The sequence below is a fragment of the Myotis lucifugus genome, unplaced genomic scaffold, assembly GCF_000147115.1.
Source record: "Myotis lucifugus unplaced genomic scaffold, Myoluc2.0 scaffold_0, whole genome shotgun sequence".
Classification (NCBI taxonomy): domain Eukaryota; kingdom Metazoa; phylum Chordata; class Mammalia; order Chiroptera; family Vespertilionidae; genus Myotis; species Myotis lucifugus.
In genome coordinates, this window is record NW_005871048.1 from 36,096,103 (window position 1) to 36,113,032 (window position 16,930).

Sequence of the window (16,930 nt, forward strand, 5' to 3'; positions counted from 1 at the left end):
CATTTAAAAATTCTGAACAAGATGAAATAAATCACCAATAATTTTAAATACTCTATTACATGTCCCAAACCTTATTAAAACATTGAAGCATCCTCATATGTTTTTTTTTTTGGGGGGGAGGTTGTTGTTGTTTTTTTAATATATTTTTATTGACTTTAGAGAGGAAGGGAGAGAGAGAGATATATCAATGATGAGAGAGAATCATCAATCGGCTGCCTCCTTCATGCCTCCCACTGGGGATTGAGCCCGCAACTGGGGCATGTGCCCTTGACCAGAGTCGAACCTGGCACCCTTCAGTCCACAGGCTGACGCTCTATCCACTGAGCCAAATTGGCTAGGGCATCCTCATATGTTTTATATGAAGGAATAAAATTGTACTTCAGGCTATGATGCTCTTAAAAATATAGTACATTAGGTTTTCTTTATAGATATTTTTCAGGATATAATGTTTATTCTTCAAAAGAGAATGGGTAGAGCCCAGCTGGTGTGTTAGTAGTCAGGGCACATGCCCAGGTTTTGGGCTGGTCCCCAGTAGGGGGCATGCAGGAGGCAGCCAATCAATGATTCTCTCTCATCATTGATATTTCTCTTTCTCTCCCTCTTCTTTCCTCTCTGAAATCAATAAAAATAAATTTTTTTAAAGAAAGAAAGAATGGGTGGAGACTCTTCTATAGATATCTGTATCTGTCATAGTGAGTAGAACTTTTCCACATTAAGCCTACTACTTTGGCACTTTTTATATTTCCTCATTTGCTAGGTTTTCTTTACTAGGAGCATTTCAGTGAAATACTTCTGTTTTTATTCTTCTTGGATTGTCTTTGAAACATTCATGAACTATGAACTAAATGATTGACCTGAGTACTTCTGTCCTTTCAATGTAATAATATTCAGTATAATGGATAGAGTTGTTTTGTGTGTTTTTATTTCAGTTCAGCAATCAGCAAACATTGGGAGGCTGAACTGGCTACCCTCAAAGGAAATAATGCCAAACTCACTGCAGCCCTGTTGGAGTCTACTGCCAATGTGAAACAATGGAAACAGCAACTTGCTGCATATCAAGAGGAAGCAGAACGTCTGCACAAGCGGGCAAGTACAGGCTGCTGTCCATGGAATTTATGGCCAGCAGATTTCCTTGATCAGAGGAAATTTACATGTTGATTCAGCGCAGGGACATCGTTTGGAGATTTTCATTGGTGCTCAGAGCATATGTGGGTTGTATTGTATCTGTTCTCTCAAAAAATAGCAAGTGTTCATTAAAAGTTATGTTGTGTTTGGGCTCTCAGTCAACCTATTGACTGAAGAACTATCTTTTGCCATAAGAGAAACTATTAATATGTAGACATTCTAGTATCAAATATTTAAGTTGTATTTTAAGCATATTTTTTCTTCTAGATTCTCTTACATTTTGGGAACGTATTAGAGAAATTTCTCACCTCTGCAAGGCCAATTTTCAATTAAATTTGAAAGCTACAGGGAGGGCAGATGACTATATCTGATTTTGAACATTATGAGAAGTTTTTAAAGGAATTTTCTATCATTAATCACTTAAGTTTTCCTGTCCTTTTCCTGACCAACCCATGTAAATAGTTATTTCCTTTGCTCTTTTTTGTCCTAAATCCACATCTTTAAAGAATCTTTTCTATTTATTCTTCGATCTTAATATTGCTCAAAATTAATTTTCATATATTGATTCAAAATTCATTATTCACCTGTTAAGGGTCTATTATCTCTTCAGTAATAAATTCTTTGAAATTTTCACATAATTTAACCTGAGTTCTCATTTAATTTTAGGTGACTGAGCTTGAATGTGTTAGTAGTCAAGCAAATGCAGTGCATACCCATAAGACAGAATTAAATCAGACAATACAAGAACTGGAAGAAACACTGAAAGAAAAGGAAGAGGTACTTTCTACTTTTTGCTCATCTGTAATCTAGCTAAAATATTAGAGTCTATGTACTTGATGGAATAAGGTAAGGCTGTGTGGGTTTTTTTAGCGTGAAATTTTCTTGAGTGATATTAACCTTGTTCATATTTTCTCCATCCTTGTTTCTGTTGTTATGAACTATGGTGAGGCAATCAGACTGAGATACTGCTTGTTGCATACCAATTATGCAACTCTCTGTCTGAGAGTTGTATCCATATGACCAACAGGAAACTATTAGAAGTTATATTTTACAAGCTGTTGCTTTCTCTGGTTTTCAGTTCGATTTAATATCCCAGGGAAGAATTCAAAACTTGAAACAACCTTAAAATGTTCAGACTGTTTCTGAGCAGTGGTATACACCAAAGCCATCATTAGACTTGTTGCTTGCTTCTTAAGATTATTCTGCACAAGACAACATGCCTATAAAGATGAATTCAGCCTGGCCGGAGTGACTCAGAGGTTGAGCATCGACCTATGAACCAGGAGGTTACAGTTCGATTCCCAGTCGGGGCATGTGCCCAGGTTGCAGGCTCAATCCCCAGTGTAAGGCATGCAGGAGGCAGCCGATCAATAATTCTATCTCTCTGTCCCTTTCCCTTCCTCTCTGAAATAAATAAAAATATATATTTAAAGTTGAATTCACCTCTCTAAAAGTCAGTATAAAGGAATGCTCTTTATTTTTTTATTGAATTTACTGGGGTGCCATTAGTTAATACAATTATATAGGTTTCAGGGACACAATTCTATTACATATCATCTGTATATGGTTCACCATCCCAAATCAAGTCTCTTTCCATACCTTTGTCCCTCCTTTACTCTCTCCTACCTCCCCCCATCTCTGTTTCCCTCTGGTAATCACCATACTGTTGTCTGTCTATGAGTTAATTTCTTTTTTTTTTTTCAATCCTTTCACCTTTTTTAAGGAATTTAAAGTCAATGTTCTTTAAATCATTGTCTTAAAGAACTAGGACAGTAATTTCAGGGGGAAATGGTGCCTTCTCTTTTCCTTGATATCACTTAAATGTTGTTGTTAAAGACATTGCTCTACTTTTTCTAGGAAATAGAAAGATTAAAACAAGAAATTGATAATGCCAGAGAACTCCAAGAACAGAGGGACTCTCTGACTCAGAAACTGCAGGTAAGCTCTAATAAAATGTTTATTCATGTCTGCATAGGAGGCATCAGTCATTCTGTCACATAGTAATGACTTTTTTTCTGAAACTCCATTTTGTAGATTCTTGGTCATTTTTCTTTTCCAGGACTTCTGATTCATGCGTAAGCTTATATTTTTTCAAAAAGTAGTTGAAAATTTCGTTTAGGTAGCTTACAGTCATCATAGGCAGTCATTTATAAATTATCTTTAGTAAATTATTTTAGAAATTTCGACTTTTAACCTAAAAATACTTTGAGTTTAAAGAAAACTTCTCAAATGGTTTTCATTCAGTTTAGAAATTCTGCTCATTTTTTACATTGAATTAATATATGAATTAAAGCAGGAGTTGTGCCCTAATGGAAATCCAGTCAGTGCTCTTCTTATGTTTTCAGTCTAATTAATTTTACTCACTTTTTTCTACATGTATACTATGCTTCCAATTTATATACACCTATTAGGTGTCAGTGGTAACGAGCCATCGTTAGGAAGATTTTTAAAAATTCATTACCGCCCTGACCGGTTTGGCTCAGTGGATAGAGCATTGGCCTGTGGACCGAAGGGTCCCGGATTCGGTTCCGGTCAAGGGCATGTGCCTTGGTTGCGGGCACATCCCCAGTCAGGGGTGTGCAGGAGGCGGCTGATCGATGTTTCTCGCTCATTGATGTTTCTAACTCTCTATCCTTCTCCCTTCCTCTCTGTAGAAGATCAATAAAATATATTTTAAAAAAAATTCATTACCAAAGTCTCCTCCTGTAAACTTTGATTAAACCCCCATGGCTACCTCAAGAGGAGTTAGGACCACTTTATGGTTTGCAGTAGAAATAAATGCATGTATAGAGTGAGGAATTTTGGATAAGAGGTGGTAAGTGGGACCTGAAAGCCCAGGATTGGAAAGAGTACCTAGATTATCATCAGAATGACCAGCAGTTATTGAATATTTACTATGTACTGGACACACTGCACTAAGCACTTCACTTATGTTATGCATGTATTCTCTGTGAGTCAATGAAGAAACAGAGGCTTGCATAGGCTAACTTGTTCAACCTGTATGTAAATGGAGACAGTCACATTCTCTGACAGTAGAGAGCCTTCATAAAGAAAACAGGTTCTTTACATGAAATGAAATATTTCCCTTTCCCCCTCCTATCACTGATTTTCAGTGGCCTGGGAAAAAATGAGGTCACTTGTTTTGATTTGCTCTACAAAATGTTTCTACATTTTAATCATCTGTGTAAATCAGTGGTTTTCAACTGGGTACAGTTTTGTTCCCCAGGGGACATTTAACAATGCGTGGAGACATTTTTTATGTTCACAAGTAGGGCGGTGCTACTGCTAGCTCATAGGTCAAAGCCAAGGATGCTGCAGAACATGGAGTCATCCAGTCCAAAATGTCAGTATGCCAAGGTTGAGACATCCTGGTGTAGAACTAAAATATGAAGCCTGCAATCGGGGCTGGGAAAATATGGGGGAAATGCAGCCTAGTTTTGTTGCCTGTTTCCACGTTGGCTACCATTTTTTTCAATATTGGCTATAATTCAGGCATATGCTAAACACTTACATACATTAGCTCTGATTCTCACAGTAACAGCTGTTGTATCCCACTTCCAAAGAGGAGGCAGCAGCTCAGAGGTGTTAGCAAGTTCAGTCAGGCATCTAGCTAGAAAGGAGTGAGGCCTAGATTTGTTTTGATTTCAAAATTTCTCTTCTTTCTTTATGACCACACTGCTTCAGGCAGCAAGTGTCCAATCATTCCTAACAATTCTTTAAAAAATTTTTTAGTTATATGTACATTTACATTATCCCGAGAAACTAAGAGGTAATTTATTCATATTAAATTGCTAAATGTATTTCATCATTGATTGATCAGTAATTGAATAATTACAGTTGGCACCTGGAATTGTGAATATCAATTTTTACCTATTATTTCCCTGAATATCAAAAGTACTTACCAAACTAACAAATACAGAGCTTGACCTTCTGCCAACTAGGATTGATACTTTCAGTTATTGACTGTAAAGCACTGGAAAGGGAGTTAGCAAAATTTCTAGCCTGTAGTGCTTTCTCTTTTTAAAAAAATATATTTTATTGATTTTTTACACAGAGGAAAGGAGAGGGATAGAGAGTTAGAAACATCGATGAGAGAGAAATATCGATCAGCTGCCTCCTGCACACCCCCTACTGGGGATGTGCCCGCAACCAAGGTACATGCCCTTGACCGGAATCAAACCTGGGACCTTTCAGTCCTCAGGCCGACACTCTATCCACTGAGCCAAACCAGTTACGGCTGCAGTGCTTTCTTTATAAGGGCTGAACCAGGCCTCTGGGTGTCCGGTAACATGCTTACATATCAGTAAAGGAGAAGGGGAAAATAGTAGGACAAGAATGATAATAAACAGAAGAATGAGTTAGGAGGGACAATACAGGAAGAAAAAAGAGGATTGGAAAATATGTACAGAAGGTGGAAGATTGAGAAGTGCCACCATCCAGGGCTCTGATGGGCTCCTGTTGGCCCCATGCACCGGTTGTCTGTTCTTGCCCTAGGATCACATTCTCTGCCTCAGAATAGACCAGCACCGTCAGCATTGTATTGGATCCCTTTTGTTATCTGCCTAGTAAAATTCCTCCAATCAGAAAAATGGCTTAGAGTGTGAGACTCCTTTGAGAGAGAACAATACCGTTTTAATAGTTGAGAGAATTTTGTGTTTTGCTTGCTTCCATTGAAAATGTTTGGATGTTTCCTTGATTGGCAAAGAGAACAAGGAAGCCTTTCATTTTAAAGGAAGGCTTTAGAGGGCAAACTGGGCGGTGCCTGGTGAAGTGGGTGTTTTCTAGTGAATGACATTTCGTCTATTTTTATAGTTGGAAACATCCTACTCTTAAGCTTATTGTTTAAGCAGGCAAGAGAGCACGCTGTGCAGTCATGAGTGGCATTTTTAGATTTGATCCCAGAGTCTATTTTCTCCCTCATAGTTTAGAGCCTCCAGGGCTTCTGAATTTATAAACATTTTATTGATTTTAGATTCTGCGCTCAGTTTACTTATCTTCATCTTGTGGATTATTCAAAGGAAAGAGATTAGAAACGCACCTGGTAAACATCTCACAGTAAATACCTTAAGATTAGGTTGGGATTCCTTAAATTCGTCATTTATAAGTGATTATAGCTGCATAATTCCTTTTTTATATTTTCCCAGGCTGTTGCAACGCATCTGTGGCATTCTGGCTTAAGCCTTGATCTTAGTTATTTCTGTCAAAGCCCATGAACATTTCTACATGTTCGGAATCCTAAATCAACTGTTACTCTCTTATGTATTCAAGCCATTTCCCAGTTATTTTTCTCAAAAGTTTAACAGGTATCATAAGACAAATTTCGGAAAAGTACCCATAATCCCAAAGCCCTGAAGTAGTTCCTATTTCCTATTAGTACATTAATTCCCAGTGTTTGTCCTCATGCATACAGATCTGCTTCACATACTGTTCTTTTTATTTACCGAATTGTCTTGCAGTAATTTAAAAAAATTTCCCCCTATCCTTTAGACTTTACAGAATTTTTTAGAGATTTATACTTAAATGATGTACTAATGTTTTTGAAATATAGTTTCTGAGGCTGATTCATATTGTGTTACTAACACCAAAGTGTTTTTATTACTCCATAGAATTTGCATACGTGAATGTAAATTGTGTCAGTCACCTCAGTCCTCTCAGATGTAAAAGTGAGCTTTCTAGAAAGGCTATATACAGTAGTCCCCTCTTTACCTAGGGTTTTTTGTTTTTTATCAAGATTGCACAAAAACAGTTACTTGTGGTCAACTGCAGTCTGAAAATATTAAATGGGAAATTCCAGAAATAAACAATTTATAAGTTTTAAATTGCACACCATTTTGAGCATCATGATAAAATCTTCAGCCGTCCTGCTCTGTCCCACCCCAGGACATAACATCTTTGTCCAGCGTATCCGCATTGAAAAGGCTACCCACCTATGGGTCACTTAGTAACTGTCTCAGTTATCAGATATTTTGAGAGAGAGACCACATTCCCATAACTTTTACTACAGTGTGTTGTTATAATTATTCCATTTTATTGTTAATATTTTACTGTACCTAATTTATAAGTTCAATGTTATCATAGGTATGTATGTGTAGGGAAAAATACAGTATATATAGGGTTTGGTACTCTCTGCAGTTTCAGGCATCCACTGGGGATCTTAGAATGTGTCCCCTCTCAGATAAGGAGACTGCTGTAACTTTCAATTCATTGCTTATCTGCAACTCATATGCTTATTTAAAGTATAATAGTTGATTTTCTGCTTTTTTTCTCAATTTTATCTTTTACTGAAATTAAATCAAACCTCATGTTATGTTATTTTATTTTATAGAATTGCTTACTATATTTGTCACATTTAGAAACATTTTTAGAGCAGTAAAAACTTCTAAGTATGCCAGAATTTAATGTGTTAAAAAATTATTTTTGTTGCCATGAACTTCCTTTTTTGTGATTATTTTTCTTTCCTTGTTTTCCAGTATGTTGGAATTATTAGCTTTATAATTCTTATATGTAGTTGTTATATATCTTCACTATCATTTTTAGCAATTGAACTATATTTTCTACCACATGCATTCATTCGCTCTTGTGGCAAAACAGAGAATAATTAACATATTCAGAGGATCCTAAAACTTAATTTTAGGGAATCATTTTCTTCTCTCAGTCTTTCTCCAGAATTGCCAGTAAGGAGAAAACATTAACTTCCCTCTTTTTCTCTGCCTGCTTTCACCAGAGATTGCTAACAATTGTGCATTAGGAACAGCATGGTAGCAGAAATAGAAATGAGATACAGGTAATCCTCTAAGGGGGTCTTCAGTACTGTCTCGGTATTTGAAGTGCCCAGGGGCTTGCCTGGCACAAAGTAAGCAGTCAGGACATTTTTGTTAGATGGGTAGGTGGATTCATGCACAAACCCGTCGGTGAAACCGCATGGATATCTCAGATGGTGAAGTCTGAAATCTCTCCTAAAATTGTGTTAACCTGAGATTCATAGCGACCACAATATTGGTAATAACAAAAGTCGTATCGTTTTCTAAATCATGAACTGACGTGTATATATGTCACACTTTTGTTTCTAAAGGAAGTAGAAATTCGGAACAAAGACCTGGAGGGACAACTGTCTGACTTAGAGCAACGTCTGGAGAAAAGTCAGAGCGAACAAGAAGCTTTTCGTAATAACCTGAAGACGCTCTTAGACATTCTCGATGGGAAAATATTTGAACTAACAGAGTTACGAGATAACTTGGCCAAGCTTCTAGAATGCAGCTAAGGAAAGTGAAATTTCAGTGCCAATTGATTAAAAAATACACTGTCTCCCTTCATAGGACTGTTTGGGCTCTGCATCAAGATTGCACAAAAAATTTAAATATCACTCCTCCGGGAGGAGGATTTTTTTGAAAATTGGAATTGTATATTTCAGTGTAAATTTTAGAATCCAGCTTTTAGCTAGTTGGGGAAAAAAGAGATGAAACACTTGAACTACAAATTACCTCCATGTATATTATTGGCCATAGTTAACTAGAAAATTATAAATAGACACTTAATGCAATCCTTTTCTTCTTTTTCCTGATATTAGCCAATGGGAGAATTAACAATGTCTGGGTCACATCCCCCTTTTGTGTTCAACACAGTGAAGGCTATCTGCTTTTTAACTTAATTTATTTATGATATCTAAAGCTGTGTTTTGTGCAAAAAAACTTAGTGACGAAAGCCCTGTCTTTTGTTATAATCTGAATAATTTCTCAGGATATTTTTGCACTGTTGAGAAGCAGTGTCATTACCAGTTAATTCTTGCCAGGAGTGAGAGAGAGCTGCATCTTTAATTGAAACATGCTTGCTGTGACGGGGTGTATAGAGCTCTTCCCCTTTTTTACGCGGGAAGATATTTCACTCTGGTGACCACTCTGCTACACTCTGGTGTTCTCTAACCTTGTCACTGTATAGTTTACTTTTCCATATTGATTCCATGTATTTATGAGAAGATACTGTCTCCCATTTTATTACACATTTTAAAGCCAACTAATGAAGGCAGCTGAGTCCCTCAGAAATTTTTCTTTTTAAATTTCTAATAAATTTGACACAGTACTGAAATGCAGCAGCCCGTCACTGACGGTCTGGTCTAGCAATGTTAAGTATATTTACAGAATATGCAGTTACCTTTATTTATATATTTTGCAAGAAATCTTTTCTGAATGATCAACGCATTTCAATTTACAAATAATTATGGTTATTGGGGAACTGTTTATTATAGATCATTTTCAGGTGTATAGCTATTTTAAAGGGATCCATTTCCATCAAACAGCTGACCAGAGGACGATTGGGATTGAGCCGTGTACTCTGTCTGGATCTTCACGCCAACCATCTCTCTAGTCAAACCTCACAAGGCAACATTCTGAACTGTTAACTGGGCATTTCAACACAGGAATTCAATTCAATAGGCTCTTCTCAGTGAACAGGTTTTAATGTTGTTTTGATGTAATTTTAAAAGACTTTTAGCGAAGATGCATTTCTTTATATATTTCTTTTAAGAAGCTATTTTAAAAGTAAGGCACGTGCTGTTTAGTCTGCATATGGAGTAGGAGTTGCATCAGAGTCCATGTATTCTCGCTGTACAATGCCTGCGATGTTGAGGAGGGTTCTTTTTTAAAGTGTTTGCTTGGGAATCTGACTCTGAGGAGTCTACAAAGTGCACTGACTTTTGGTTTGTACCCCCAAAGGATTGAATTGTTAAGAACAAAATTGAGCTAATTAATCAATTTGTAACCATTTTTTCACTCACAAACAGCTACTCAGCATAGGCAATTTTGTTTTATATATGTATGTGTATGTATGCAAATACATACATATTAATTTATATTAGAGTGAAAAATAAATGGTTTGTTTCTAAAGTTAGTTTCTAAAGTGAGTTTTCAGATGTCTCTGAAAAGTTTTTATCAGACACTTAATCATCATGTATTACATGTGCTATGACATCATGTGAGTTACCTCCATCTATTTTAGGGTATTTTCCTCACCTATGTATTACAGGGAAGGTAATGTAGGTACACAAGCTCAGAGCTGAGATATTTCTCTGACAAATCAGGTAATAAAATTTTATTTAATTGATAGAATTTTGAAGTAGATGTGATTTTATCTATCAGTTTCTGAGTAACAAAGAGCACCAGATTTTGATTTAAATAGGGGATTTAACTCTAGGGATCAGGGAATGTAGATATGAAGAGTTAAAAATAAATAAACAGTGTAAGCTGTTGAAATGGTAAGTGAATTATTTTAATGATGTAATAAGATATTTTTAAATTTTGACATAGTTATTATATAGTGGGAAAATAACTCATCAAAATGTCTCCACTTGAGTTGTATTGATATGTGAGATGTGTGTAACTCAATATATACATATACCCATATGTATATACAGAAAATTATTTTTAATATTTTCCTACTATATGAAATTTAAAATTGGAAATTTTCTGAGTTTTTTCCTTGTCCAATAGAGCCTCATTTTTTTTAAAGTGATCTAACAATTTCTTGAGGGCTGCACCTTTAAATTCCCAGATTGTCATTAGACGTGTACAGTATATGGGATAAGGTGGACACAAGTGCACATATAAATAAAAATCTTAAGACTATTTTAAACATTGATTTATGGTAGGAGAGTATCTAGAGTCATCATTTTCAAGTCATAATTAGGTTGTGTGCCTACTGTAGTTTTCTCCATTTCTGTATTATAGAAATAAAAGTTTGCATATTAAAATTTGATTTTCCCAGAGACAAATATTATATAATGTATCTATATTTAGATCAAACTGTGGTAATATATTTGTCAGAAAGTAATGTTGGGGACTGTAGCCTGAACATGTGGACTCGAAGTGACACAGAAAGGAGAGCAGAGGTTGATCCCGTTGTGTATAAGTTATTATATGAAAACTGAATTCTTGTACAAAAAAACCACTGAAGAAAAAGAAAGACAAAAATACAGTTTTTATTTTGAAATACATTTGTTGTTCTCTGGAGAATGTACTTTATCTTTTTCCCCCCTCAGTCTTTTACAGATACTTTTTAAAAAGCGTTCAAGTGATGGCAGCATTTACTTAAATCTTACAGGTGCTATTGGATTTTACATTAGTGTGATCTGTTGTGAAACCCTAACTTTGACATAAAAGGTTTTGTAAGTATTTTCCTGCCTGGGAAATTAGTTTTGGTCTCTCTCTCTCTCTCTCTCTCTCTCTCTCTCTCTCTCTCTCTCTCCCCTCCCTCTCCCCCCTCTCCCCCCGCCCTTCCCTTCTCTCTTTTTTCTCTCCCTTACCGCAGATTTTACAAAGTTCATGAAGGTGCATCCCTGCCCTTACAGAAGAACTCCAGCACCATCATAGATTTAATGTTTTGCTGTCATTGAACTGTTGGGAAGCAATTACAGTAGAGAAAAGACTTACACTTTTTTTTTCTCCAAGTGGAACTTGAAAAAGGGACACTCAAAATTAAACCAGTACCACCTTTTTAAAGTCATTTGTTTGTTAAAGAATTAAATTCCTTGTTCAAATTAAATTCATTCTTTAACAAGTGTGCTACAGTCTTCCATGTTTTCATTTAACTCTGGAGTACGCAGCTCGCCTGCTCTCTCCTGCGCACCTGATTTCTGTCCGTTCTGGAGTGGGAGGCAGGCAGGGGGAACATTTGTTAGGTGGAAGCGTTTGTTTGTTTGTTTGTTTTTCAATAAATTCTTTTGTTTATTTGACATCAAATGATTTTAACATCCTGAAATTCTGTGCTTGAAGTTATAAAATAGTCTTCAATGAATTTTTGTCTTCTGGATATTTAGCATTGTTCTTTTATCATTCATGAAGTAAATTATAAAACTTGAATAAGAAAACTTCCAGATAAGTAGTAGTTGAAAATGACATATTTTTAAAATTTTCTCAAGTAGCCTATTATACCATAATTTGTTAAGATGATTTTTATGTAAGAATATTTTGAAAATTATTAGAAAAGTATCTTTTTAGAATGGCAACAGATGCATCATTTACCTTCCTCTAATTGTGCAGATGTTCCTCATATTCACATTAAATTGGACCTTACATTTTTATGACAGTTTTTCTCTATGGGAATCTGATATGTAGATGTCACACAAATAGAAACATAGTTAATTGAATTAAAGACATGATGTATTTATTTATTTAACCCTCACCTGAGGACATATCTTTCATTGGTTTCTAAAGAGAGTGTAAGGGAGGAAAGAGGAGGAAGAGAGAAATATTGACATGAGAGACACACCGATTGGCTGCCTCCTACACTCGCCCCTACCAAGGCTGGGAACCTGCAACCAAAGTATTTGCCCTTGACCGGGAATCAAACCAGGGGGCTGTTTGGTCTGCAGGCCGATGCTCTAACTACTGAGCTAATCAGCCAAGGCAAATGTTTTTCTTTTTTTTTTATATATTGCCTCATAAAATAGCTACCAATTTCATCCAAGAAAAAAAAAAACACCTCAAAAACTCAGTCAGCACTCACTGCCTAGTGATTTCTGCTTTGTACACTAGATGAAAAAGAAATGTAAGTCATTTTTACCAAAAACAGGTGACACAGGGAGAGAAATTACATCTGGACTAGATAGAATAGGGGAAAGGCCACACCTCCCAATAGACTTCTAATGGAATTGCTGGTCTCTTTGAGGACACTTCTTTCCTTTCAAGGACCCATTCCAGAGGATACCAGGAGTACATCAGGGTGGGAAGAGGGGTTTTTTTGAGGGGGAGGTCAGAGCCAGCAAGAAGAGTAGGAACATGATGACCAGTTTTTCTCTAAGGAACGGCAGGATAGCCAGAGACACATAAAAGTGCTATTTCCTACCTTCTGCTGCTTTTAAATAAATGAGTTGGGATTGCCCTCATGAATTTCAAAGGCTTTCAGAGACCTTGAAATTTGTCTTGTCAGGATTTATAACCTAATATGACAATATTCAAACTCACCATTCTGTGGGATTCTGACCTACTTTTGTCAGTTATTTTCACATCCGATCTACCCAGGGACAGACATATTACTCTGCTTTCTTTTAATAACACCAAATTAAGGTGATAATGGGTGCCTAATAAATGCAAAATTAAGCCCATTTTTGTAGCATAGAAAAATGTCTTTTGTTGGTAGTTTTTCTAGCAACATTCATGATTTTATCTGTGTTATATGTGCATATATGTAGTCAGTCATATATCTATGACCTCTGTCTATGACCTATTTAATTGTTATACCTTAAGCAGAATGACTGTTTCAGAAAACATGGCTAGAAAGCACATGTACTTGAAGTGAATGCTTTCCTGACAACTTCAGTATGAAAAGGAACATAAAGGAGTATTTGTTGACGATCTGCTGTACGACAGGCACTGTACTAACTGTTTGACATTTCATTTCTACATAGAGGGGGCCCATCCAGGGGTGTTCCTTTGGAAGGGGGTGGAGGAAGGTAGGGAAGAGGCTCAAATGATTGCACCTGAAGTCATCGGGCTGGCCATCCAGTGTTCCCTCCATCATCGGGCTGGCCATCCAGTACACCAGTTAAAGAAGGTGGAAATCTAGGCTCATTATTTCTGGTATAATCTTTCCCTCTAGCTTGCCTTCCTTGCCTCTCTATAATATCTCTGTTAGGGCACTTAATTATATATTTTATGTTCATACTCCTTGAACTTCTTCCTTTAGCTTCCCTTGTTTTTGACAGTGCTTATTGTCATTCAGTTCTAAGTCATATTTTGTTTGCAGCTGTCACGTTTTAGTCCCAATTTTTAAAATTTAAGCACTTCAGATAATATAAGGAAAGTAGTTTTATATGCAGAATTCAGTCTATAAAACTTAGGTATCAAACTATTTCTAAAGGCCTTGGAAAGGCAGTTCATCTCTCAAGTTCCCTCGTGAAACAAGTTGTAAACCTGCACAACTCACCCCCCTCCACTGAATAGCAGGTCAGCAGTCAGTACTGAGTTAGTTTGTGGTCGGTTCTGGTTCCACAGCAGTTGAGGCCTCTCCAGGTTGATCAAGCCATTGGCTCAGCCACAGAAGTAACTCAGTGGATGGTAATAAGCCTCACATAAGTAGAATCATACAATATTTGTCTTTTTGTATCTGGTTTTTTCATTTAGTAAAATGCTTTCAAGGCTCATCCATATTGTGGCATATATCAGAATTTTATTCTTTTGAATGCTGAATAATATTCCATTGTATAGATATACCACATTTGCTTTATCCATTCATCTGTCAATTGACATGTGGGTCATTTTTACCTTTTGGCTATTGTGAGTAATTCTGCAATGAACATTCATGTACAAGTGTTTGTTTGAGTCCCTGTTTTCATTTCCACCTAGGAGTGGGATTGCAGGATAATGTGTTAATTCTATCTTTAACTTTTTGAGGAACCAAAAGGATTGGGTTTGAATTGGGTTAATTGAAAAGATTCATAGAGCAAGGTGTCGTCTCACTGGGAAGTCCCAGTTGTGGGGTTAGTGCTTTGTTAATAGACCTAAAAGTGATCATCGGCCTCTAAGTCATGCTTCTTACTTTTGCAACTAAAATATTTATTGAGCACCTGTTATGCCCCACCTGTTATTCTATTTTGGAATCAAAACAAGAGAGACGCTCACAATTTAGTGCAGGACACATGTACTTTACAGTGTAAAGTGCTGGGAAAAGGAGAGCACTCACATGAGGGAGCCCAGAGGCAAGAGGAGTGGAGAAGTCTTTTCCAGAAGAGATGGTACCTGTCTGAGCCTTGATGTAGGAGTAGGAGCTAACTAGCAGAAAAATAAGTGAAAGAGAATTGCAGAGTATAATGGAGAAGTAGGCAAAGGGAAGAACAGGAAGGACTTTAAGTTGTATGAAATTGTGGGTTTTATTCTGAAGGAAATGCAAAGGTATTTAAGGATTTCCTGTAAAAAAGTGATGTAACAAAAACATGTTTTATAAGTCTAGGTATTGTGTGAAGTACAATAAATCCCCCATCATGGCAGTGGCAGTGGGAATGGAGAAGGTGGAATGGATTCAGAGAGTATTTAGAAGGTGGAATTAGTAGGGCTGATTGGCTAATGTAGATGACAAGGAAAAAGAAGGATGCGGGATGATTCCTAGATCTCTTGAGTTGGACAACCAGATGAACAATCCCATTTATTGAGAGAGCAAATTCAAGAGAGGAGGTGAGACAAAGGATGATGAATGATGAGTTCTGTTTTGAGTTTAAGATGTCTATAGAACATCCAACTGAGATCTAAGTCTAAATGGAGCTTAGAAGAGAAATATGAGCTATCTATTTGGGAGATATGTATTTGGGAGTTGCCGGCATAGGTAATGGTAGTTGAGGGCATAAGAAATGGGGAGAATAAGATGACCATGTCACTGTGGGTCAGGTGCAGGACAGGACAAGAGCTTGTCAGGGAAACAGAAGGAACGGCCAAGAGGGAAAAGTGGACAACCAAAGTGTGGGGATTCATGGAAGCCTAGAGTGGAGTGTCAGAAAACCAGGCAGATTTCACACGATAATAATACTAGTAAATAAACACATGTCTGAGGCAATGATACTCAAACTGTTTTCTATTGAGATCCTTCAATAAAGTTTGATTTTAAAATATATATTAACTTAAAAAATCAAAACCAACAAACTCCAGTACACCATTTATAACATTTTAAAACATTGAAATCCAGCAAACATCAGTACCAGGTTAACTATTTTTGTGCAGATGCAGAATAAGGCCATCTCTGATAAATTGAAGAGCATCCTGGCATTTCGAGGTGAGCTATTAAAGAAGTGCTACTATTTCTTGTGTGAATCCGGGCTTTCTGAATACTTTGCAACTGAAACAAAATACATAGGTGGGGTCTACATGTGGTAACTGCTGTCTTCTATAAGCCCAGTTTCAAATGTTTATGAAAATGACTTTATTTTTCTTATTGACTTGTTGATTAAATGTTACCTTTTTTTCCTGTTAATAGCTTCCATGTTGCTGTCATTTCTAAAAGCTTGTGGGGGAGGGGGGACAACAGACAAGAAGAATTAACACTTTCCTAGTAGAACTTATTATCTTTCTGTGGCTCACCTGCCTCTCCTCAAAGTCAAGTTCTAGAGGCTTAAGTGTATTGCATGTGCCTTTTCCAATGTGTTACTTTGATACTGAATTCACCCCGAGGACCAGGTGATTTTGTGTTCTCATTGCCGTAGAAAGTTTAGGGTTAACATTTCTGTTGTCTTACTCGTCTTTTTATATTGATTCATAAACAGGTAACTGTATACAAATTATCTCTGGTAGAAATAAGCTCAAACAACAGCAACAAAATATTCCTTGTATTTGTTATTTGATTTTTATGTCTAGTTTAAGTTAAAATTAAAATGAGCTTGAATTCCTCGAGTAGACATGACTTGCACTCCTTAGGTAATTAGAGCATGTCAGACATTCCAGGAAGAAATGGAGCTACTGGTTTTCAAATTTGGCTCCAAATAATCCATAAAACGTACAAATCACTTGTGAATTGTCAAATAAACTGACTTTTAATCCACCTTTGTACATATTTTTCTACTTAGTGATTAATCTTGGTCTCCTTTAGCAGAGCCTTTATCTAGAGTACATTCTGTGCATTACAATCCCGTTATATATAATAGTGTAAACATAGACCGTCACAGTCCATGGTGCATGGCCATCTCACAAGTTCACAGCAATGTCGTGACTTAACCGTATTTGTCATCCCATTTTATAGATTTCATAGACTCAGCAAGATTAAGTGATTGGCCCAGTAAGAGGCAGAACAAGGAATAGAACACAGGTCCTCTGCCTGCTAATCCACTCCATCG

General features: G+C 36.6%; 1 protein-coding gene across 1 annotated transcript in view; it reads left to right on the top strand.

Annotated features, from left to right (window-relative positions):
• Positions 1-10,419, top strand: part of HOMER1 (homer scaffolding protein 1) — an 84,929-nt gene extending 74,510 nt beyond the window's left edge. Inside the window, exons 6-9 of the mRNA XM_006081279.3 lie at positions 930-1,086; positions 1,792-1,902; positions 2,983-3,063; positions 8,198-10,419. Coding sequence (XP_006081341.1) covers positions 930-1,086; positions 1,792-1,902; positions 2,983-3,063; positions 8,198-8,386 — 538 coding nt within the window. The 3' untranslated portion in view covers positions 8,387-10,419. The remainder of the gene's footprint in view (positions 1-929; positions 1,087-1,791; positions 1,903-2,982; positions 3,064-8,197) is intronic.
• The last annotated feature ends 6,511 nt before the right edge of the window (positions 10,420-16,930 follow it).